Below are 25,140 nucleotides of genomic sequence, written 5' to 3' on the forward strand. Positions count from 1 at the left end.
GAGGATGGGGGGGGGGGGCAGCTAGCCACAGCACTAGGCTAACAGGAGGATGGGGGGGGGGACAGCTAGCCACAGCACTAGGCTAACAGGAGGATGGGGGGGGGCAGCTAGCCACAGCACTAGGCTAACAGGAGGATGGGGGGGGGGGACAGCTAGCCACAGCACTAGGCTAACAGGAGGATGGGGGGGGGGGGCAGCTAGCCACAGCACTAGGCTAACAGGAGGATGGGGGGGGGGGGCAGCTAGCCACAGCACTAGGCTAACAGGAGGATGGGGGGGGGGCAGCTAGCCACAGCACTAGGCAAACAGGAGGATGGGGGGGGGGGACAGCTAGCCACAGCACTAGGCTAACAGGAGGATGGGGGGGGCAGCTAGCCACAGCACTAGGCTAACAGGAGGATGGGGGGGGGGGGGGGACAGCTAGCCAGCCAGCCACAATGCTAGGCTAACAGGAGAAGAGTACTGCTTGCCCCAGCGCTAGGCTAACAGGAGATGACAGCTAAGCTGTAGCCTTAGAGCCATAGCACTCCACGAGCCTTAAGTGCTCGGCAACGGCTAGCCTTCTGTTGCTACAGCACATAACGAGCCATAGTGCCGAATGTGCTCAGCTAGTCCTATCCTTATGTTAGCCATAGAGCACCGCTAGCAGGGAAGGACCATGTACTGTAAAGGTCTTTTTAAAATGTATTTAAAACAAAACAAAAATATGTAATTCTCTGGGACCAAAGTGCTACTGTATGAGTGACTGAAGACTGTATCTCAGTTCCTCTTGAGTGGCGGCTATATAGCCTTCCTAATAGTGGCCCTCGGCTAGTTCCTCCTGAGTGGAGGCTATATAGCTTTCCTAATAGTGGCCCTCGGCTAGTTCTTCTTGGGTGGCGGCTATATAGCTTTCCTAATAGTGGCCCTCGGCTAGTTCCTCCTGAGTGGAGGCTATATAGCTTTACTAATAGTGGCCCTCGGCTAGTTCCTCCTGAGTGGAGGCTATATAGCTTTACTAATAGTGGCCCTCGGCTAGTTCCTCCTGAGTGGAGGCTATATAGCTTTACTAATAGTGGCCCTCGGCTAGTTCCTCCTGAGTGGAGGCTATATAGCTTTCCTAATAGTGGCCCTCGGCTAGTTCCTCCTGAGTGGAGGCTATATAGCTTTACTAATGGTGGCCCTCGGCTAGTTCCTCCTGAGTGGAGGCTATATAGCTTTCCTAATGGTGGCCCTCGGCTAGTTCCTCCTGAGTGGAGGCTATATAGCTTTACTAATAGTGGCCCTCGGCTAGTTCCTCCTGAGTGGAGGCTATATAGCTTTACTAATAGTGGCCCTCGGCTAGTTCCTCCTGAGTGGAGGCTATATAGCTTTACTAATAGTGGCCCTCGGCTAGTTCCTCCTGAGTGGAGGCTATATAGCTTTACTAATAGTGGCCCTCGGCTAGTTCCTCCTGAGTGGAGGCTATATAGCTTTACTAATAGTGGCCCTCGGCTAGTTCCTCCTGAGTGGAGGCTATATAGCTTTACTAATAGTGGCCCTCGGCTAGTTCCTCCTGAGTGGAGGCTATATAGCTTTACTAATGGTGGCCCTCGGCTAGTTCCTCCTGAGTGGAGGCTATATAGCTTTCCTAATGGTGGCCCTCGGCTAGTTCCTCCTGAGTGGAGGCTATATAGCTTTACTAATAGTGGCCCTCGGCTAGTTCCTCCTGAGTGGAGGCTATATAGTCTTCCTAATGGTGGCCCTCGGCTAGTTCCTCCTGAGTGGAGGCTATATAGCCTTCCTAATAGTGGCCCTCGGCTAGTTCCTCCTGAGTGGAGGCTATATAGCTTTACTAATAGTGGCCCTTGGCTAGTTCCTCCTGAGTGGAGGCTATAGAACTAGGCCTTTTCTAGACTAGAGAAATTGACTCGTCTGTCTGCATTGTTGGGAGAGTGTTGAGGCTTTCGGTGGATTCACAGTAGAGATGAACACTGCCAGAGCCACCACACACTACACCCGCTCCCACCTTCCCTAAATTATTGACACACTGAATAAACACACTGACATCTACTTGGAGCTCTTTGTCTGTTTGTTGACGGGGTAAAAGTCAGTTGATCGTATCTTACATTCTCAGAGTGAATTTTACAGATGAAAAATGTGATATCAGGTCCATTGTTATGTATATTTGTGGTCTGTGGAGTCGCCTGCACATATCAAAACATTTTAGGAGTGGAGTCCTACAGGCTGCAGTGCAGTTAGACCCCATTTAAACACATTCCTGTTACCTGCCTTAGATGCACGCTCCTGTTCAGTGTCAACATAAGTCCCAGACCATGTTGTACAGTCTACTGATATCATAGATTTGAGGGGCAGAGTAGCCATTACTACTAAACAACCATAGCAGGCAGATATCCGGAGTTAGTCAAAGGAATATATTTGTCTTAGGAGAGGTGAACTCTGCACTGTCACTGGTGTGTGCGTTTCTTTCTGCTTGAATCCCTCGGCTAAACCATAATCCTACCAGTTTGTTCTGAAATTGCATTATTTTTTGCTTGTCCTCAACATTACATTGTCCCTCTTTTTGTTTGTCCTCCACCGCGCTGACCGTGGTGTCGCCTCTGGCCGGCAGGGAGCGCTGCTTCGCTGACAGCCTGGCCCCAGTATAGAAAACAAAAAAAGTTTGTTGTGCGTTGTTTTACGCAGGCGCAAAGCATGCTGTTTGTCCCGTTTCTCTGGTTGACTTACCTGTGAGGTGGAGCAGCTTCGGTTCTTCGTGAGAGGATTAAATAATATCGACCACGGGTTTGGGTAAGCGCGTCCCGGGAGACTAACCTCATTCCTCGGTATATGAGACTATAGGGACGCCCGCTGCGGAGCTGCTCGAGATTTCTCCAGGATTTCAGAATCTGTGCAACAGCAGGTGCGCGAGCGAGGACAAACGGCGAGAGGAGACGAGGGGGGGGTGCGTGCTTCCGTGAGTGAGTACACTATTGAAACAGAATAAATGATTGGGAAATTCAACTGGTTGCTTTTTTAATGCCAAATTGTCGGGTCCTGCTTAATTATGCGGCTGGTGATCCCCACGGCTGCCGAATTTCAGGATTCAGCGGCAGCCTGAAGCCTCCGTGCCTGCGGTGAGGGACTCTTCGCCCCGGGGTGGGGGCAGTGGGACAAACGCCACACACATTGTTTCCGTGGAGTAAGCCTCCCCGTGGACACCGAACACGGTGCTCGCGCTGTGGGTAGAATTAACAATTGGAAAGATGATGGGCTTCCTACGCCGGACGTTCATCCACCGCTCGCGCAGACGGTTTCAGACAGCAGATGAGTGGGACGGGAAAGGAAGAGGGGGAACCGCGAACCCCGCGCTCCTCGCGCACCAGCAGCAGGTCGTCCACGCGCCCGCCGTGGTGACCGGGGGAGCGGCCGTGCACATCCCAGCGGCTGGGACCGAGAAGGATGCAATCACCTGCCGCGTGCTGCTGCTGGATGGGTCGGACCTTAACGTGGATATACCAGTGAGTGTGTGTGTGGTGTCTCCATATTATTTTCAGACATAATTCTCTCAGCAGAATATCAAGTGACTGTTCTTCTATGGTTTAGGTCATTCAGCACCATGGAGTTTTAACACCTGTCATTGTGTGTGTTCTGTGCAGTTAGGTGTAGGGCTACAGATGGTGTTGTGATCAGCCAATTTACCACATTACTTCCCCATTCTGACTGTTGGCAGGAAGCTGCCTACCTCCGAGAAACCTCCACCTCCTGCCCTCTCTGCCCATCTCCCTTCCCCTCTCTGCCCATCTCCCTTCCCCTCTCTGCCCATCTCCCTTCCCCTCTCTGCCCATCTCCCTTCCCCTCTCTGCCTCCTTCCCGCCATATTCAGTTTTCTATCTCTCTCTTGTCTCTGTGAGGGAGTGATGTGATTTATCTCATGGCACTGTGACAGAGAGAGTGTGTGTGTCCAGGGGAGACGTATCATGTTGTCTTGAGAGTTATATCTTAAAGGTTGAGTTTGCGTGTGTCATCGTGGTCAGTCTCATGCGTCACCTTTTGAATACATACAGGAAGTCAGACTGCTGAGGGAATCAAAGGTCATAGATGGAGAACCTTTGACTTAATGTTACAGTAGAGATGCTAGTAGTTTATCGTTATGATAATACATTTGATTTGTATCAGGCAAAAAATTCTGGCAAATAGACAATACATCAGAACATGAGAGCAATTTACTGTGTGTGAGGATGTAAATTGTTGAAGTTAAATTAGTGCGCTGCAGGTGCGTGGAGCCATGGTGTAGTTAATGTGCTTTATGAAGTTTGACTCCGGAGATGATTTCTTGCAGTGTGTGGAAGACATCCTATCTTCAGAAAGAAACAGTACATTCAGTAATATCACATTTAACCTAATCCAAACAGTAGGCTGTAACTTTGCCTTAGAGAATACAGGCTTGTGTATGTAAGGACTATTTCCTTTGATTTCTCTTGTTAATTAGAACTAGCTCCTGCTAACGGCCACCAGACGTCAGCTGACTGAAACCAGAGTCTATATAGCGCTCTAACAGGAACAAGCCTGAACATGACTGCTGAATCTTCCCTCAGGGATTCATCTACAGTTTAAATTAATTCAATTGAACTCTTGTCTTCATCCAAAATTGACCTGCTCGGGCCTGCTCCCTCGGGGAAGATGTTTAGGGGTGGGGGTGCTGACTTTTATTTGTCAGGGGTCTGCTCATACAGGAGTAGTAGAGGCCAAGGGCACTACTTTTGTGAATAATATATTAGGTATTTAAAATGTTTTTCTTGTGATATATCAGGGGGTCTGTAGCACCCTCAACACCCCAGTGCTATGCCCCTAGGCACTTAAAGCTAGACACTACCCCCTAAACACTCATCTAGAGATGATTTGATGGGTATTAACACTATGGTGTTCACCTTTTCTGCCCTTCTTTAGGCTTGGTGGTCTTTGTCCCATTTTACTTGCACCTGCTGTCTAATCCAGATCTACTCAGGAGCTTTGGGGATGAAATCTAGGGGGAATGTCTGTCGAGGGAAAGTGCTTTGGGTAGGGGCTGGTTTGGGAGTGTGCTGTGCTTTGACGGGAGCTGAGGAACAGGAAGGGCAAGGGTTTATTTATTTATTTGTGTGTGTGACCTCCCACTCCATAACCACACACACACACACACAGGTTGGCAGGTTCATACTTGTTATCAGGGAACAAAGTACAAGGTAATCCTCTCTCTCTTTTAAAAACACACTTTGAGGGGTGCAGCTTTTTAGTGGATTAGTGCATTGCATCTTGGTGGGTGTTCACCTCAAGAGCCCTATGGATTGTGGGTGTTTCAAAGGCAAAGGCCTGAATTATAGCTTCTCCCTCAGGTCTTCTCCCTCTGATTCTGCCCCAGATGTAGTCCCTAGTAATGACCCACACTGTCATTATGCTCCATATCCACTCACAAGGTCTAGGCTGTTTATTCTCCAGCCTCCCTATTGTGACTATAATACATGTGTGTGTTTTAATAGAAAAGGTCAAAAGGCCAGGAGCTGTTTGACCAGATCAGGTATCATCTGGACCTGGTGGAGGCTGACTACTTTGGACTGCAGTTCATGGATCCAGAACAAGTCTCAGTGAGTAAATATACATAAAGCCTCTGAACACACACACCACAACCTGCCATTGCTGAGGGGATTCCCTATGATGTAATGACACTAGTGAAATCAATCACAGTGTGTTGTTAAAATGATTGATCTGACGCTCCGGCTATCTGTCATATTCTCTCTCTCTCTGCCTGTCGCTGTCTCTCTGCCTGTCGCTGTCTCTCTGCCTGTCGCTGTCTCTCTGCCTGTCGCTGTCTCTCTGCCTGTCGCTGTCTCTCTGCCTGTCGCTGTCTCTCTGCCTGTCGCTGTCTCTACTTTTTATCCTATGGGGTAGATCAGCTTTAGTATTGCAGATAGATTGTGGGTTCTATCAATGTAATTGTCTGCATCATTTCCAATCCCCCATACACGTTTTATATTTTCCTTTATTATTTTCCTCTACCACCCCTCCCTAATTGGAGTAAAGTAATGGACAACAACACTTAGGCTTCTACTTCCAGCTTATACATATTACAAAGTATTTTACAATAGTCATCTTTTGTTTGTTATTAGTCTCAGCCTTCAGCTCCACTCACCCCTCCCATCTATCTCTGAACCCCTCCCATCTATCTCTGAACCCCTCCCATCTGGCCAGCAACATAACACCCTGCATCCCACTGCTGGCCTGCTTCTGTAGCTAAGCAGTGTTGGTCCTGGATGGGAGACCAGATGCAGCTGGAAGTGGTGTTGGAGTGCCAGTAGGAGGCACCCTTTCTTCTGGTCTTAAAATAAATATATATGCCTTAGGCCAGTGATTGGGGACATTGGCCTGTGTAGGGTGTCCTGGACGTTAAACGTGTGTCCTGATTCTCTGGTCACTAAAGATCCCATGGCACTTATTGTCAGAGTAGGTGTGTTAACCCCGGTGTCCTGGATAAATTCCCAATCTGGCCCTCATACCATCATGGCCACCTAATCATCCCCAGCTTACAATTGGCTCATTCATCCCCTCTCCTCTCCCCTGTAACTACTAACTTACCTGGTAAAATAAGGGTTAATAAATAAATACATTCACTGAACCCATCCCATCTATTTCTGAACACAATCCTGTTTTGATTTCTATTTGCCATTTATTTTTCAACTGTGCTGTGACGTTTCACAAAAGTTCTGAACCTTTCTATTCTCATAGTTTCTACAGATTGTAAATTAAAGAAACAAGTTTGACAAAGTGTTATATTATTGATTGATTGACTATGACTTTTCAAATCACCCAGCAGTGCAATTTTGAAGTGTTAGCTGCAGGTAAATGTTGCAATTCTTGGGCCATTTCTGGACCTGCGACCAAAAACAAGCTACATATGGACAGTACCAAAACAAATGCTCTAATGATTCTGTCTCTTCACAGCACAATCTGCAGAGCTGGGATGGTTGTAACCCCACGTATGTATAACATTCTGTTGTCTACTTCTTTGTGTCTCTTGCAGCACTGGCTGGATGTGTCCAAGCCCATAAAGAAACAGATCAGAGGTCAGTCCATTCACTCCCACTATCTAATACAGTGCCTTGCGAAAGTATTCGGCCCCCTTGAACTTTACGACCTTTTGCCACATTTCAAGCTTCAAACATAAAGATATAAAACTGTATTTTCTGTGAAGAATCAACAACAAGTGGGACACAATCATGAAGTGGAATGACATTTATTGGATATTTCAAACTTTTTTAACAAATCAAATACTGAAAAATTGGGCTTGCAAAATTATTCAGCCCCTTTACTTTCAGTGCAGCAAACTCTCTCCAGAAGTTCAGTGAGAATCTCTGACTGATCTAATGTTGACCTAAATGACTAATGATGATAAATACAATCCACCTGTGTGTAATCAAGTCTCCGTATAAATGCACCAGCACTGTGATAGTGTCAGAGGTCCGTTAAAAGCGCAGAGAGCATCATGAAGAACAAGGAACCCACCAGGCAGGTCCGAGATACTGTTGTGAAGACGTTTAAAGCCGGATTTGGTTACAAAAGATTTCCCAAGCTTTAAACATCCCAAGGAGCACTGTGCAAGCGATAATATTTAAATGGAAAGAGTATCAGACCACTGCAAATCTACCAAGACCTGGCCGTCCCTCTAAACTTTCAGCTCATACAAGGAGAAGACTGATCAGAGATGCAGCCAAGAGGCCCATGATCACTCTGGATGAACTGCAGAGATCTACAGCTGAGGTGGGAGACTCTGTCCATAGGACAACAATCAGTCGTATATTGCACAAATCTGGCCTTTATGGAAGAGTGGCAAGAAGAAAGCCATTTCTTAAAGATATCCATAAAAAGTGTTGTTTAAAGTTTGCCACAAGCCACCTGGGAGACACACCAAACATGTGGAAGAAGGTGCTCTGGTCAGATGAAACCAAAATTGAACTTTTTGGCAACAATGCAAAACGTTATGTTTGGTGTAAAAGCAACACAGCTCATCACCCTGAACACACCATCCCCACTGTCAAACATGGTGGTGGCAGCATCATGGTTTGGGCCTGCTTTTCTTCAGCAGGGACAGGGAAGATGGTTAAAATTGATGGGAAGATGGATGGAGCCAAATACAGGACCATTCTGGAAGAGAACCTGATGGAGTCTGCAAAAGACCTGAGACTGGGACGGAGATATGTCTTCCAACAAGACAATGATCCAAAACATAAAGCAAAATCTACAATGGAATGGTTCAAAAATAAACATATCCAGGTGTTAGAATGGCCAAGTCAAAGTCCAGACCTGAATCCAATCGAGAATCTGTGGAAAGAACTGAAAACTGCTGTTCACAAATGCTCTCCATCCAACCTCACTGAGCTCGAGCTGTTCTTGATGTGCAAAACTGATAGACATACCCCACGCGACTTACAGCTGTAATCGCAGCAAAAGGTGGCGCTACAAAGTATTAACTTAAGGGGGCTGAATAATTTTGCACGCCCAATTTTTCCGTTTTTGATTTGTTAAAAAAGTTTGAAATATCCAATAAATGTCGTTCCACTTCATGATTGTGTCCCACTTGTTGTTGATTCTTCACAAAAAAATACAGTTTTATATCTTTGTTTGAAGCCTGAAATGTGGCAAAAGGTCGCAAAGTTCAAGGGGTTCGAATACTTTCGCAAGGCACTGTATTCTTTGTGTGTGTGTGGTGTTTAGTTAATAACAAGCGAAGGCCAGCTACTTTTGCCAGACTGTTGGTAGTGTCCTCTACTTAATGTGTGTACTGTATACAGTGGATTTGTGTGTGTGTGTGTGGCAAGGCAGGTGGTTCATTACCAGCTGTTGACATGGTGATTAGTGAGTGGTGCAGGGTGATGCCAATGTTTACTTTGTCAGGAAACGCCCATCTCACAGAGAGGGCTGCCTGGTTCTTACCCGAGTTTCCAGACAATTTTTAAATTAAGTGCCTGGTGTCCCCAAATATTTTTTATACAATATGTGGTAGTCAGGCCAATCTCTTCTTTCCCCTAATTTAGTCCCCCTCTCTCTCGCTCGGTCTCCGTTTCTCTGTTTCAGATGGTCCTCCATACAGACTGTTTTTCAGGGTGAAGTTCTACTCCTCAGAGCCCAATAACCTACATGAGGAGTTCACCAGGTAACACCACCACTGGCTGCCTGTACTCACACTCTAGCACACATGAATACACACACACACACACTCTCGTATACATAATGTCTCATTCACACAATCTCACCCCCTCCTCAGTGTAGTGTATAGGTGTAAGGGGACAATGTAGGTAATGACTTTAGTCCAGTGGGGAAGAGACTAATTAAGGCAAAATGGACTGAGACCTCTTCAGAGAGAGAAAGACTGTCTGTCAGTCAGTGTGGAAGAGAGCGGGAGAAAGACTGTCTGTCAGTCAGTGTGGAAAAGAGAGGGAGAAAGATTGATTCTACATCAGTGGTTTTATTCTCACTCCTTTTGTCTGTGTTCCAGGTACCTGTTTGTGCTGCAGCTTCGACAAGACATTCTGTCCGGCAAGTAAGCAGCTCCTAACACCCCCAACACACACTAACACACTAAACCTATATCTCACTCTCTCTGTCTCTCATTCTCTCTCTCCATCTGGGTCGTGTCTCCTGTGTGTAGCTCTATAATAAAGTACAGGATCAGAACATCAGAGGTCTGCTAATTTGAAGAAAAGGACCTCTCCTCCCAACACACACATACACACACACACACACACACACATACAGTTCATTTGGAAAGTATTGAGGCCCTTTCCATTTTTTCCACATTTTGTTGCGTTACAGACTTATTCTAAAATTTATTACGTTGATGAAAAAATAATCTACACAAAATTCCTCTTAATGACAAAGCATAAACCGGTTTTTAGAAATGTTTGCAAATGTATAAAAACAGCAATGCCTTAAGTATTCAGACCCTTTGCTGTGAGAACTAAAAATTGAGCTCCGGTGCATCCTGTTTCCCATTGATAATCCTGTGGTAAATTCAATTGATTGAACATGATTTGGAAAGGCACACACCTCTCTATATAAGGTCCCACAGTTGACAGTGCATGTCAGAGCAAAAATCAAGCCATGAGGTCGAAGGAATTGTCCGTAGAGCTCAGAGACAGGATTGTGTTGAGGCACAGATCTGGGGTAGGGTACCAAAACATTTCTGCAGCGTTGAAGGTCCCCAACAACACAGTGGCCTCCATCATTCTTAAATGGAAGAAGTTTGGAACCACCAAGGCTTTTCAGAGAGATGGCCAAACTGAACAATCGGGGGAGAATGGCCTTTGTCAAGGAGGTGACCAAGAACCTGATGGTCACCCTGACTGAGCTCCAGTTCCTCTGTGGAGATGGGAGAACCTTCCAGAAGGACAACCATCTTTGCAGCACTTCACCAGTCAGTTCTTTATGGTAGAGGGGCCAGACAGAAGCCACACCTCAGTAAAAGGCACATGACCACCTGCTTGGAGTTTGCCAAAAGGCACCTAACGAACTCTCAAACCATGAGAAACAAGATTTTCTGGTCTGATGAAACCAAGATCGAACTCTTGGCCTGAATGCCAAGCGTCACACCTGGAGGAAACCTGGCACCATCCCTACGGTCAAGCATGGTGGTGGCAGAATCATGCTGTGGGGGTGTTTTTCAGTGGCAGGGACTGGGAGACTAGTCAGGATCGAGGGAAAGATGAACAGAGCAAACTACAGAGAAATCCTTGATGAACACCTTCTCCAGAGTGCTCAGGATTTCAGACTGGGGCGAAGGTTCACCTTCCAACAGGACAATGACCCTAAGCACACAGCAAAGACAACGCAGGAGTGGCTTCGGGACAAGTCTCTGAATGTCCTTGAGTGGCCCAGCCTTTATTTAACTAGGCAAGTCAGTTAAGAACAAATTCTTATTTTCAATGACGGCCTAGTAACGGACGGCCTAGTGGGTTAACTGCCTGTTCAGGGGCAGAACGACAGATTTGTACCTTGTCAGCTCGGGGATTTGAACTTGCAACCTTCTGGTTACTAGTCCAATGCTCTAACCACTAGGCTACCCTGAGCTCAATTGAACATCTCTGGAGAGACCTGAAAATAGCTGTGCAGCGACACTCCCCATCCAACCTGGCAGAGCTTGAGAGGATCTGCAGGGAAGAATGGGGGAAACTCCAAATACAGGTGTGCCAAGCTTGTACCATCATACCCAAGAAGACCCAAGGCTGTAATCGCTGCCAAAGGTGCTTCAACAAAGTACTGAGTAAAGGGTGTGAATACTTGTGTAAATGTAATATTTCAGTTTATTTTTTAATACTACTTTAATACTTTTAATACTATTTCAAATCTGTTTTTGCTGTGTCATTATGGGATATTGTGTGTGGATTGAGGACATAAAAATAAAGAATTTTAGAATGAGGCTGTAGCATAACAATGTGGAAAAGGTCAAGGGGTCTGAATACTTTCTGAATGCACTGTACGTACACACACACAGATAGTGTTGGAAGTCACGCTGCATGTGGTGTGTGTGGTGTGATCTCTCTGCTCTGGAACCTTCCTCTCTCCCTCCAGGTTGAAGTGTCCATATGATGTCTCAGTAGACCTGGGGGCCTACTGCTTACAGAGTAGGTGATGATTTACACACTACGGTATCTCTGGAATCAGCATTCATGTTTATTTTACACCTGACTATAAGGTGTGTGTGTGTGTGTGTAGGTGAGCTGGGGGACTGTGACCCTCTAGAGCATTCTCCTGAGCTGGTGTCAGAGTTTCGCTTCACACCCAAACAGAGTGAGTCCATGGAGGCAGACATCTTTAACAAGTGGGTGGACCTAAGGTGAGTTAAAACGCCATCCATCAGGACATCTTCACTGGTGTCTGTCTGAACAGACTGTAGGTGTGTCTGGATAAGAACACAGGACAGGTGATAACAGCATGAACAATGTCTGGTTCTTTAACATCACGCAGGTAGAGGAGTGTATCACTCTGGTGTTTTCTAGTGCTGTATCAAACCTATGTAAATCACCCTCTCTCTATATCTCTCTGTTTGCCTCTGTGTGACGGATCAAGGGATTAATCCCTGGAGCGTCTTGATTAAATCCAGGCAGTATTTAACCCTGCTAGTGTATGATCGCTCCAATCTCAGATTAGATTACACACCCATACACTGGGGCTCACTGAGCTGACATGACACCAGTGCAAGCAAGAAACCAAAGAGAAACCCTATTGAGTTCCACTCTCTCTCTCTATTGGCCAGATAAACCCCTAGGCCCTAATCTGTTGTGTACATCTGAACTGGATTACTGCAAGAAATATGGAGGACATTCCACCCAGAGGACAGGGTATGTGTGTTAGACTGAGCATGTGGTTTTGTTTCCCCAGGGGTAAGGATCCATCCCAGGCAGAGACCAGCTTCCTCAACAAATGTAAATGGCTGGAGCTGTACGGAGTGGACATGCACTTTGTCAAGGTTGGTGCGTGTGCTGCTGTTGTCTGTGTTTGATGTTGTAGAGTAGCACTGAGCGTGTGACTGTGTGTTGTCCTCAGGGAAGGGACGGAGCAGAGTACGCTCTGGGTCTGACTCCCACTGGCATCCTGGTGTTTGAGGGCTCCACCAAGATAGGCCTCTTCTTCTGGTAAACACACACACACTTTGACATGAACACTCCAAAACACACAATGATATATTCGTGAAAACAGCTGCGTAGTCTGCAATGTCAACTGTGTGTGTGTGTGTGTTCCAGGCCCAAGATCACCCGCCTGGATTTCAAAAAAAGTCGACTCATCCTAGTGGTGACGGAGGACGATGATCAGGTGAGCAATACACAAATACCCCGCCCATGACCCCACTCTCCGAGGGTGTCTCATATATGCATGCGGTGTGTGTGGATTGCCTTTCCTTCCAGTTCTCTGCTGCCACTGACTGAAACAAACTGCAAAAATCACTGAAGCTGGAGATTCCCATCTCCCTCACTAGCTTTAAGAACCAGCTGTCAGAGCAGCTCACAGATCACTGCACCTGTTCATAGCCCATCTGTAAACAGCCCATCTATCTACCCACCTCATCCCCATACTGTATTTATTTATTTAGCTCCTTTTGCACCACAGTATCTCTACTTGCACATTCATCTTCTACACATCTATCATTCCAGTGTTTAATTGCTATATTGTAATTACTTCACCACCATGGCCTATTTATTGCCTCAACTCCCTTCTTTGACCTTATTTACACTCACTGTATATAGACTTTTTTTTCTACTGTATTATTGACTGTTTTGTTCATTCCATGTGTAACTCTGTTGTTGTATGTGTCGAACTGCTATGCTTTATCTTGGCCAGGTTGCAGTTGCAAATGTGAAGTTGTTCTCAACTAGCTTACCTGGTTAAATAAAGGTGAAATAAAAAATAAATTTAAAAAATATGCAAAGAAAACCATTTCCATTCAACACCACCACACATTTACAGGCTACACACTTGTATGTGATCGCCCCCTATTTCACGTTTTGACTTGACAGCAGAGACTATTTCATTGACATTGAAATATTTGGACTGCTTTTGTCAGAGTGGTGTTTGATTGTGATTGGCTGTTGTGTGTTTAGGGGCGGGAGCAGGAGCACACCTTTGTGTTCCAGTTGGACAGTTCAAAGACGTGTAAACACTTGTGGAAATGTGCCGTGGAGAGCCACGCCTTCTTCCGGCTGCGCCAGCCCACAGCTGGGAAGGCCTCCAGCAGTGACTTCACACGCCTTGGTTCACGTTTCAGGTTCAGGTGGGTGGGGCTCGCACCAACACCTAACTCTACAACAGAGGTTGTGCCCAAAATAGCACCCTATTCCCCATATAGTGCACCACTTTTGACCAGAGTTCTAGGGTGCACTATATAGTGAATAGAGTGCCATTGAGGACTAGTTCGTCATCTGAGATGCAAGTTCTGTCTCTATGGTTACATGATGGAAGCTATGGTTACAGGGAAATGCCGTTTGTTTACATGTCAAACTAAAATAACCTCTTCAGATATACACACTATTCCATGCATCTATCACCAACATACAGGGATGCAGTATGTTGAGTCATGTAAATGTTCTGTACATCCTGACATGCCAAATACAGAGATGCCAGCTACTGTTCATCGTCGTTAAAGGGAAACTTGTGGGTTTTGGCAATGAAGTCCTTTATCTACTTCCCCAGAGTCAGATTCACTCAACAATGCCATTTTTATGTATCTGCATCCAGTGTTAACTTCCTTATCAGCAGTTTCATGAGCCAATGCTAACTGGCATTAGTGCATGATTGGAAGTCTATATCTACTAGCATGCTAGTAGTTACCATAGACTTCCAGTCATTGTGCTAATGCCAGTTAGCAATTACGCTAACTCTAGTTAGCAAATTCTTTTAAACTGGGTTGGTATATTCTCCCCAGTACACTATAGCCTATACCCTACAGCTCTACATCCCTACAGGGACATAAAAAATGGTATCAACGAGTTAATCTGACTCACTGCCAAAATCCTGAAGTATCCCTTTAAAGTGTTCTCTCTCTCCTACTCAGTGGAAAAACTGAGTACCAGGCGACCCACGGGGGGAGGCTGAGGAGGGCCAGTACGTTTGAGAGGCGACCCAGCAAGAGATACCCCTCTCGCACTCACTCACTGGGTGGCAAGGGTTCGTATATTCTCCCCAGTACACACTATAGCCTATACCCAGTAAAACACCCATACAGGCAGTTTCCCATGTCAATTCTCCTGTGCTTGATTCACTGACCTGATGTAACCTGGCTTTCTCTCTCTACAGCCCTCTCTCCAGCCAAACCACCACATATCAGGTGGGTCCTTGAGAGCACAGGACAACCAAGCATGTACAGATCCCTTAGAAAGTATTCACACCCCTTGACCTTTTTCTACATTTTGTTGTTACAAAGTGGGATTAAATGGATTTATTTGTAACTTTCTGTCAACGATCTACACAAAATATACTAATGTCAAGATGGAAGAAAAATGCTGACATTTGTAAAAAATTAAACACCAATGTATCTTGATTAGATAAGTATTCAACCACCTGAGTCAATACATGTTAGAATCACCTTTGGCAGCGATTACAGCTGAGTCTTTCTGGGTGACTTTCCACACCTGGATTGTGCAGCATTTGCCTATTATTATTTTTTTCTAAATTTTGCAAGCTCTGTCAAATTGATTGTTGATCATTGCTAGACAACAATTTTCACTTTCAGGTCTTGCCATAGATTTTCATGCAGATTTAAGTAAAAACTATAACTCGGCCACTCAGGAACATTCACTGTCTTGGTAAGCAACTTCAGTGTAGATTTGGCTTTGTTGTTTTAGGTTATTGTCCTGCTGAAAGGTGAGTTAATCTCCCAGTGTTTGGTGGAAAGCAGACTGACCAGGTTTTCCTTTAGGATTTTTCCTGTGCTTAGCTCCATTACATTTTCTTATTTTTCCTGAAAACTCCCCAGTCCTTAACAATTACAATGCAGCCACCACTATCCTTGAAAATACAGAGTGATATGTGGCATATTTGATTTGCCCCAAACATAACACTTTTTAATCAGGACAAAAAGTGATTTGCTTTGCCACATTGTAGTATTACTTTAGTGCCTTGCTGCAAACAGGAGGAATATTTGTATTCTCTACAGGCATCCTCCTTTTTATGCTGTCGAATAAGGTTTGTATTGTGGAGTAACTATGTTTTTCCATCCTCAGTTCTCTCCTAATCACAGGCATTAAACTCTTAACTGTTTTAAAGTCACCATTGGCCTCATGGGGAAATTCCTGAGCAGTGTCCTTCCTCTCTGGCAGCTGAGTTAGGAATGATGCCTGTATCTTTGTAGTGACTGGGTGTATTGGTACACCATCCAAAGTGTAATTAATAACTTCACCTGCTCAAAGGGATATTCCATGTGGGCTTTTTTATTTTTTTAAATACCCATTAGGTGCATTTCTTTGCGAGGCATTGTAAAACCACCCTGGTCTTTGTGGTTGAATCTGTTTGAAATTCACTGCTCGACTGAGGAACCTTACAATTATCTGTATGTGTGGGGTACAGAGATGAGGTAGTCATTTAAAAAATATATTATTTCACACAGTGAGTCCATGCAACTTATTTTACATGTTAAACACATTTTACTTCTGAATTTATTTTGGCTTGCAAAAACTAAGGGGTTGAATACTTATTGACTCAAGACATTTCAGCTTTTGATTTGTAATTAATTTGTAAACATTTCTGAAAGCATAATTCCACTTGGACATTCTGAGATGTTTTATGTAGGCCGGTGAGCATATTTAATCCATTTTCTAATTCCGGCTGTAACACAAGTGGAGAAAGTCCAGTGGTGTGAGTCCTTTCTGGAGGAGTTGAATGTTACGCCTCTATTCATGTTAAAGAGCACTATGGTAATGAGCAAGATGTACATTTTATAACAATGTATGGAAATTACATATGTTTCGATTAATGATCTGTATGTAAATGTGATCTTATTGAGCAGTTATATTGTTATTTTTCAGCGCCCACACCAGCCCCGAACCTAGTCTACACCCAGTAAGACAGACAAACACACACACACACACACACAATGGTTCCTCATGGATATGAAGGTTTAAAAGGAAAACGTCAGTGGATACCTTTGTGACTGATTACCATGGCAATGCACCTGCAATATTCAACTGAATATTATTTTCTCAGTCTTTTTCTCCATCTGTCTCTGTTCAGTACCAGCGTAACATCCCTATAGCCCATGAGCCTTGGCACCCAGCCCTCACACCCCCCATCTACCTACAACACTCAGGACACACATCCCCGCACAGGTGAGACAGACAGACAGACATAGGTAAGACAGTTGTCTTCTTAATGGTGTATAGTGAGTCCCCCTAGCCCCCAGAGTTCTCATTCCAGAGGTGCTCTCTTTCTCTCTGTCGGGTATCTCTACTATCTTTTTCTTTTTGAATGTCTCTTTCACGTCATATCACTGTTACATCATTCATGTGTTGCATCATTTAGACAGGCTGTGTGTGTGCGTGTGTGTATGCTTACCGTGTCTGTGTATGCGTACCGTGTGTGTCATTTCCCATGTCCAGAGCGCTTGCTGCAGTAGCAGTGAGTCAAGAGCCCAGTCACCGGTCAGTACCAGAGAGGTCCAGCGGGTCTTTTCCAGGATCCATCAGTGTGGTGTACAGCGACAAGGTCATGACTGCACTCTGACCCCTCCACCCTAACCTCTACAGTTCTGACCGAGGACCTTGTCCCAGGACCCTGTCCCAAACCCACCTCTAAATCTAAACTCTAACACATACGCATATGCATACGAGACAACTGGAATACAGAAGACGGAGAGAGACTGGGAGACAGAGAAACACTCTGGTTGTGGACTCATGAACCAAAATACCTTGCCATCCTCCTCATCACCATCATTACACACCAGCCTTGTCTACTATGTCTTCTCCATCAGATCACCATTACCACCATGCTGTGGAGACAGAGTTTCTGAACAGAAAGAGAAAGACTTTAAACACAGATACCATATAGAGGTCTCTCTCCTAGTGGATTGGACCATGATGTTCAGTTAGTTCATGAAATTGTTGTTGATACTTTAGTGGCTGAATGCTACCAAGTCCTCAAATGTAACTGGGTAAGATTGAAATCCTGTTTATGCTTTACAAAACAGTCATACCGAGACATTATTTTCTGCCCAGTTAGCAGGTAGATTTGCTTTCAGCCAAATCCTTTTAGAGCAAGCCAAATAATTTCATCTTTTGAAAAGTTATCCTAGCTCAGGATTCACTGTTTGAATGTAAGATGCCAATCATTAGAGTGTGTGTGAAGTAGTCTGTGTCATCATTAACTGCTTTAACTAGGGATCACATGGTTCTACATTACATCTGTAGGGGAATATAGCTACTTTGGAAATCTCAGCTAAACGATGAAGGAAAATGTTCTTGTTAAATCCGTATCAGCAATATATACATTACAATATATACATTACAATAGCATGTTTTGGAAGTCTTGCGTCTACCGCTGCATATCTCCCTTTATTCTTCAGAGGCATGAATGTTGTGTGTGAGGGGTTCTGACTCAGCTTAATCAACCCCCATAGATCAATAGAATGGCTCTGATGGCCTTGTTTACCTGTGTTAATGCTGATTGTGTTTACATCCTCTCCCATGCTCAACATTCCTTCCTGTTGCCTTAAAATTGTTACCCTTATCACAACCAGCCTTAGATTGGTCGCTACAGCCTTGTTGAATAAACGCACTGCTAAAACTCATTCACTGAAGTTGAATAATGTACACGTGTACACACATCACACACTGAATGACTGTTAAAATGATGTGCTATACACACACACAAGACCACACACAGACTACCAAAGCACAGGTGGCTGATTGTACCTTAATTGGGGAAGACGAGCTCATAGAATGTTATCAAACGTGGTTTCCATGAGCTGCCCTCCCCTCAGCAGCCTGTGTACCAAAGAGAGGTTTTAAAAACGGGTGTTACTGTGTGGTAAAGAAGGTGGAACAGGGTGCTGGTCTGGTTCTGGGTTTCTGGACTGTGTGTTTGAGTGTGATGTGCTGTCCCCAGTTTCCCTCGGCGTGGTCCTGTCCTGGGAGGGGAGCAGCAGTTCAGTGTTGAGGAGAACGAGACACCGTACTCTGGAAGTATACACCATCGCCACCGCAGACACACACACTACGACAACAGCCAGGAGACTGACTGTCACACACACAAGAACAGTGAGTATACACACATGGGTATACATACTACGGCAGCCAGGTTATAGACACCACAGCATTCAGGTTATAGACACTACAGCAGCCAGGTTATAGACACCACAGCAGCCAGGTTATACACACCATGGCAGCCAGGTTATACACACCACAGCAGCCAGGTTATACACACCACAGCAGCCAGGTTATACACACCACAGCAGCCAGGTTATACACGCCACGGCAGCCAGGTTACACACGCCACGGCAGCCAGGTTACACACGCCACGGCAGCCAGGTTGTACACGCCACGGCAGCCAGGTTGTACACACCACGCCAGCCAGGTTGTACACACCATAAAATTCAGGTTATACACACCACAGCAGCCAGGTTATACACGCCACGGCAGCCAGGTTGTACACACCTCGCCAGCCAGGTTGTACACACCACGGCAGCCAGGTTATACACACCACGCCAGCCAGGTTGTACACACCACGGCAGCCAGGTTATACACACCACGCCAGCCAGGTTGTACACACCACGGCAGCCAGGTTATACACACCATAGTTGCCAGGTTATACACACCATAGCAGCCAGGTTATACACACCATAGTTGCCAGGTTATACACACCACAGCAGCCAGGTTATACACACCACAGCAGCCAGGATATACACACCACAGCAGCCAGCTTATAGACGCCACGGCAGCCAGGTTACGCACGCCACGGCGGCCAGGTTACGCACGCCACGGCGGCCAGGTTACGCACGCCACGGCGGCCAGGTTACGCACGCCACGGCGGCCAGGTTACGCACGCCACGGCAGCCAGGTTATAGACGCTATGTTATACTCACCACGGCAGCCAGGTTATACACACCATGGCAGCCAGGTTAGAGACGCCAGGTTATACACACCACAGCAGCCAGGTTATACACGCCACGGCAGCCAGGTTATACACGCCACGGCAGCCAGGTTATAGACGCTATGTTATAATCACCACGGCAGCCAGGTTATGCACACCACGGCAGCCAGGTTATACACGCCACGGCAGCCAGGTTATACACACCACGGCAGCCAGGTTATACACACCACGGCAGCCAGGTTACACACACCACGGCAGCCAGGTTACACACACCACGGCAGCCAGGTTACAGACACCAGGTTATACACACCACGGCAGCCAGGTTATACACACCACGGCAGCCAGGTTACAGACGCCACGGCAGCCAGGTTACACACACCAGGTTACACACACCACGGCAGCCAGGTTATACACACCACGGCAGCCAGGTTACACACACCAGGTTACACACACCACGGCAGCCAGGTTATACACACCAGGTTTTACACACCACGGCAGCCAGGTTACACACACCAGGTTACACACACCACGGCAGCCAGGTTATACACACCAGGTTTTACACACCACGGCAGCCAGGTTACACACACCAGGTTACACACACCACGGCAGCCAGGTTATACACAACACGGCAGCCAGGTTACAGACGCCACGGCAGCCAGGTTACACACACCAGGTTACACACACCACGGCAGCCAGGTTATACACACCAGGTTTTACACACCACGGCAGCCAGGTTACACACACCACGGCAGCCAGGTTATACACACCAGGTTTTACACACCACGGCAGCCAGGTTACACACACCAGGTTACACACACCACGGCAGCCAGGTTATACACACCATGGCAGCCAGGTTATACACACCAGGTTTTACACACCACGGCAGCCAGGTTATACACACCAGGTTATACACACCACGGCTGCCAAGTTACACACTCCTCGGCAGCCAGGTTATACAAGCCTCGGCAGCCAGGTTATACACACCAGGTTTTACACACCACGGCAGCCAGGTTATACACACCAGGTTATACACACCACGGCTGCCAAGTTACACACTCCTCGGCAGCCAGGTTATACACGCCACGTCAGCCAGGTTATAGACACCAGGTTATACACACCACGGCAGCCAGGTTATACACACCAGGTTATACACGCCTCGGCAGCCAGGTTATACACGCCACGGCAGCCAGGTTATACACACCACGGCAGCCAGGTTATAGACGCTATGTTATAATCACCACGGCAGCCAGGTTATGCACACCACGGCAGCCAGGTTATACACGCCACGGCAGCCAGGTTATACACACCACGGCAGCCAGGTTATAGACACCAGGTTATACACACCACGGCAGCCAGGTTATACACGCCACTGCAGCCAGGTTATAGACACCAGGTTATACACACCATGGCAGCCAGGTTATAGTCACCAGGTTATACACACCACTGCAGCCAGGTTATACACACCACTGCAGCCAGGTTATACACACCACGGCAGCCAGGTTATAGACACCAGGTTACACACACCACGGCAGCCAGGTTACAGACGCCACGGCAGCCAGGTTATATGTTAACACTATGTGTGTGTGTTTAGAACACAGAGCCCCTCCCTGTCCTGTAGATGAGTTGGAGGTCTGTCTGCTCAACCCCCTGGAGACAGACAGCAACACCTCTCCCTGGCCTTCACTACATGTCAACATGGACAACAAGGTACGGTTACACACCAGGTCAGACATATTTTAGCAGTTGTTTTAATACACATTTGGACTCCATCTCTCTCTCTCATCTCTTAGGCAGAGGAGAAGCAGTTGTCTGAGAAGTCTCTCCAGCCCTCCTCTCCCTGCAGCCCTACAGACCATCTCAAGTGTAACATCTACAAAGCTCAGATGGAGGCTGTCTATAGAGTGAGTACTGACACCTAGTGATGGAGGCTGTCTATAGAGTGAGGACTGACCCCTAGTGATGGAGGCTGTCTATAGAGTGAGGACTGACCCCTAGTGATGGAGGCTGTCTATAGAGTGAGTTCTGACCCCTAGTGATGGAGGCTGTCTATAGAGTGAGTACTGACACCTAGTGATGGAGGCTGTCTATAGTGAGGACTGACCCCTAGTGATGGAGGCTGTCTATAGTGAGGACTGACCCATAGTGATGGAGGCTGTCTATAGTGAGGACTGACTCCTTGTGATGGAGGCTGTCTATAGAGTGAGTACTGACCCCTAGTGATGGAGGCTGTCTATAGAGTGAGTTCTGACCCCTAGTGATGGAGGCTGTCTATAGTGAGGACTGACCCCTAGTGATGGAGGCTGTCTATAGTGAGGACTGACCCCTAGTGATGGAGGCTGTCTATAGTGAGGACTGACCCCTAGTGATGGAGGCTGTCTATAGTGAGGACTGACCCCTAGTGATGGAGGCTGTCTATAGTGAGTACTGACCCCTAGTGATGGAGGCTGTCTATAGTGAGGACTGACCCCTAGTGATGGAGGCTGTCTATAGTGAGGACTCACCCCTAGTGATGGAGGCTGTCTATAGTGAGGACTCACCCCTAGTGATGGAGGCTGTCTATAGAGTGAGTTCTGACCCCTAGTGATGGAGGCTGTCTATAGTGAGGACTGACCCCTAGTGATGGAGGCTGTCTATAGTGAGGACTCACCCCTAGTGATGGAGGCTGTCTATAGTGAGGACTCACCCCTAGTGATGGAGGCTGTCTATAGTGAGGACTGACCCCTAGTGATGAAGGCTGTCTATAGAATGACTACTGACCCCTAGTGATGGAGGCTGTCTATAGAATGAGTTCTGACCCCTAGTGATGGAGGCTGTCTATAGAATGAGTTCTGACCCCTAGTGATGGAGGCTGTCTATAGTGTGACTACTGACCCCTAGTGATGGAGGCTGTCTATAGTGAGGACTGACCCCTAGTGATGGAGGCTGTCTATAGAGTGAGGACTGACCCCTAGTGATGGAGGCTGTCTATAGAGTGAGTTCTGACCCCTAGTGATGGAGGCTGTCTATAGAGTGAGTACTGACACCTAGTGATGGAGGCTGTCTATAGTGAGGACTGACCCCTAGTGATGGAGGCTGTCTATAGTGAGGACTGACCCATAGTGATGGAGGCTGTCTATAGTGAGGACTGACTCCTTGTGATGGAGGCTGTCTATAGAGTGAGTACTGACCCCTAGTGATGGAGGCTGTCTATAGAGTGAGTTCTGACCCCTAGTGATGGAGGCTGTCTATAGTGAGGACTGACCCCTAGTGATGGAGGCTGTCTATAGTGAGGACTGACCCCTAGTGATGGAGGCTGTCTATAGTGAGGACTGACCCCTAGTGATGGAGGCTGTCTATAGTGAGGACTGACCCCTAGTGATGGAGGCTGTCTATAGTGAGTACTGACCCCTAGTGATGGAGGCTGTCTATAGTGAGGACTGACCCCTAGTGATGGAGGCTGTCTATAGTGAGGACTCACCCCTAGTGATGGAGGCTGTCTATAGAATGACTACTGACCCCTAGTGATGGAGGCTGTCTATAGTGAGGACTCACCCCTAGTGATGGAGGCTGTCTATAGAGTGAGTTCTGACCCCTAGTGATGGAGGCTGTCTATAGTGAGGACTGACCCCTAGTGATGGAGGCTGTCTATAGTGAGGACTCACCCCTAGTGATGGAGGCTGTCTATAGTGAGGACTCACCCCTAGTGATGGAGGCTGTCTATAGTGAGGACTGACCCCTAGTGATGAAGGCTGTCTATAGAATGACTACTGACCCCTAGTGATGGAGGCTGTCTATAGAATGAGTTCTGACCCCTAGTGATGGAGGCTGTCTATAGAATGAGTTCTGACCCCTAGTGATGGAGGCTGTCTATAGTGTGACTACTGACCCCTAGTGATGGAGGCTGTCTATAGTGAGGACTGACCCCTAGTGATGGAGGCTGTCTATAGAGTGAGTTCTGACCCCTAGTGATGGAGGCTGTCTATAGTGAGGACTGACCCCTAGTGATGGAGGCTGTCTATAGTGAGGACTCACCCCTAGTGATGGAGGCTGTCTATAGTGAGGACTCACCCCTAGTGATGGAGGCTGTCTATAGTGAGGACTGACCCCTAGTGATGGAGGCTGTCTATAGTGAGGACTGACCCCTAGTGATGGAGGCTGTCTATAGTGAGGACTGACCCCTAGTGATGGAGGCTGTCTATAGTGAGGACTCACCCCTAGTGATGGAGGCTGTCTATAGAGTGAGGACTCACCCCTAGTGATGGAGGCTGTCTATAGTGAGGACTCACCCCTAGTGATGGAGGCTGTCTATAGTGAGGACTCACCCCTAGTGATGGAGGCTGTCTATAGTGAGGACTGACCCCTAGTGATGGAGGCTGTCTATAGAGTGAGTACTGACCCCTAGTGATGGAGGCTGTCTATAGTGAGGACTCACCCCTAGTGATGGAGGCTGTCTATAGAATGACTACTGACCCCTAGTGATGGAGGCTGTCTATAGAATGACTACTGACCCCTAGTGATGGAGGCTGTCTATAGTGAGGACTCACCCCTAGTGATGGAGGCTGTCTATAGTGAGGACTGACCCCTAGTGATGGAGGCTGTCTATAGAATGACTACTGACCCCTAGTGATGGAGGCTGTCTATAGAATGACTACTGACCCCTAGTGATGGAGGCTGTCTATAGTGAGGACTCACCCCTATTGATGGAGGCTGTCTATAGTGAGGACTGACCCCTAGTGATGAAGGCTGTCTATAGAATGACTACTGACCCCTAGTGATGGAGGCTGTCTATAGTGAGTACTGACCCCTAGTGATGGAGGCTGTCTATAGTGAGGACTCACCCCTAGTGATGGAGGCTGTCTATAGTGAGGACTGACCCCTAGTGATGGAGGCTGTCTATAGAATGACTACTGACCCCTAGTGATGGAGGCTGTCTATAGTGAGGACTGACCTCTAGTGATGGAGGCTGTCTATAGTGAGTACTGACCCCTAGTGATGGAGGCTGTCTATAGTGAGGACTCACCCCTAGTGATGGAGGCTGTCTATAGAATGACTACTGACCCCTAGTGATGGAGGCTGTCTATAGTGAGGACTCACCCCCAGTGATGGAGGCTGTCTATAGTGAGGACTGACCCCTAGTGATGAAGGCTGTCTATAGAATGACTACTGACCCCTAGTGATGGAGGCTGTCTATAGTGAGGACTGACCCCTAGTGATGAAGGCTGTCTATAGTGAGGACTGACCCCTAGTGATGGAGGCTGTCTATAGAATGAGTTCTGACCCCTAGTGAGTGACGGATGCTGTCTATAGAGTGACTACTGACCCCTAGTGATGGAGGCTGTCTATAGTGAGGACTGACCCCTAGTGATGGAGGCTGTCTATAGAATGAGGACTGACCCCCTATTGAGTGACGGAGGCTGTCTATAGAGTGAGTTCTGACCCCTAGTGATGGAGGCTGTCTATAGAGTGAGTACTGACCCCTAGTGATGGAGGCTGTCTATAGTGAGGACTGACTCCTTGTGATGGAGGCTGTCTATAGAGTGAGTACTGACTCCTTGTGATGGAGGCTGTCTATAGAGTGAGTACTGACCCCTAGTGATG

At 47.0% G+C, this 25,140-nt stretch overlaps 1 protein-coding gene across 1 annotated transcript in view; it reads left to right on the forward strand.

Moving 5' to 3' along the window:
• Window positions 1-1,732: 1,732 nt before the first annotated feature.
• The window catches only part of LOC135520777 (band 4.1-like protein 4B), a 29,676-nt gene continuing 6,268 nt past the window's right edge, over window positions 1,733-25,140 (forward strand). Inside the window, exons 1-19 of the mRNA XM_064946558.1 lie at window positions 1,733-2,939; window positions 3,062-3,479; window positions 5,478-5,582; window positions 7,016-7,058; window positions 9,067-9,145; window positions 9,488-9,532; window positions 11,560-11,612; window positions 11,704-11,824; window positions 12,370-12,457; window positions 12,535-12,623; window positions 12,732-12,801; window positions 13,587-13,756; window positions 14,537-14,649; window positions 14,779-14,809; window positions 16,506-16,539; window positions 16,711-16,805; window positions 18,580-18,731; window positions 21,155-21,270; window positions 21,354-21,464. Coding sequence (XP_064802630.1) covers window positions 3,225-3,479; window positions 5,478-5,582; window positions 7,016-7,058; window positions 9,067-9,145; window positions 9,488-9,532; window positions 11,560-11,612; window positions 11,704-11,824; window positions 12,370-12,457; window positions 12,535-12,623; window positions 12,732-12,801; window positions 13,587-13,756; window positions 14,537-14,649; window positions 14,779-14,809; window positions 16,506-16,539; window positions 16,711-16,805; window positions 18,580-18,731; window positions 21,155-21,270; window positions 21,354-21,464 — 1,770 coding nt within the window. The 5' untranslated portion in view covers window positions 1,733-2,939; window positions 3,062-3,224. The remainder of the gene's footprint in view (window positions 2,940-3,061; window positions 3,480-5,477; window positions 5,583-7,015; window positions 7,059-9,066; window positions 9,146-9,487; window positions 9,533-11,559; window positions 11,613-11,703; window positions 11,825-12,369; window positions 12,458-12,534; window positions 12,624-12,731; window positions 12,802-13,586; window positions 13,757-14,536; window positions 14,650-14,778; window positions 14,810-16,505; window positions 16,540-16,710; window positions 16,806-18,579; window positions 18,732-21,154; window positions 21,271-21,353; window positions 21,465-25,140) is intronic.

Source organism: Oncorhynchus masou, chromosome 29, assembly GCF_036934945.1.
Source record: "Oncorhynchus masou masou isolate Uvic2021 chromosome 29, UVic_Omas_1.1, whole genome shotgun sequence".
Taxonomy (NCBI): Eukaryota; Metazoa; Chordata; class Actinopteri; order Salmoniformes; family Salmonidae; genus Oncorhynchus; species Oncorhynchus masou.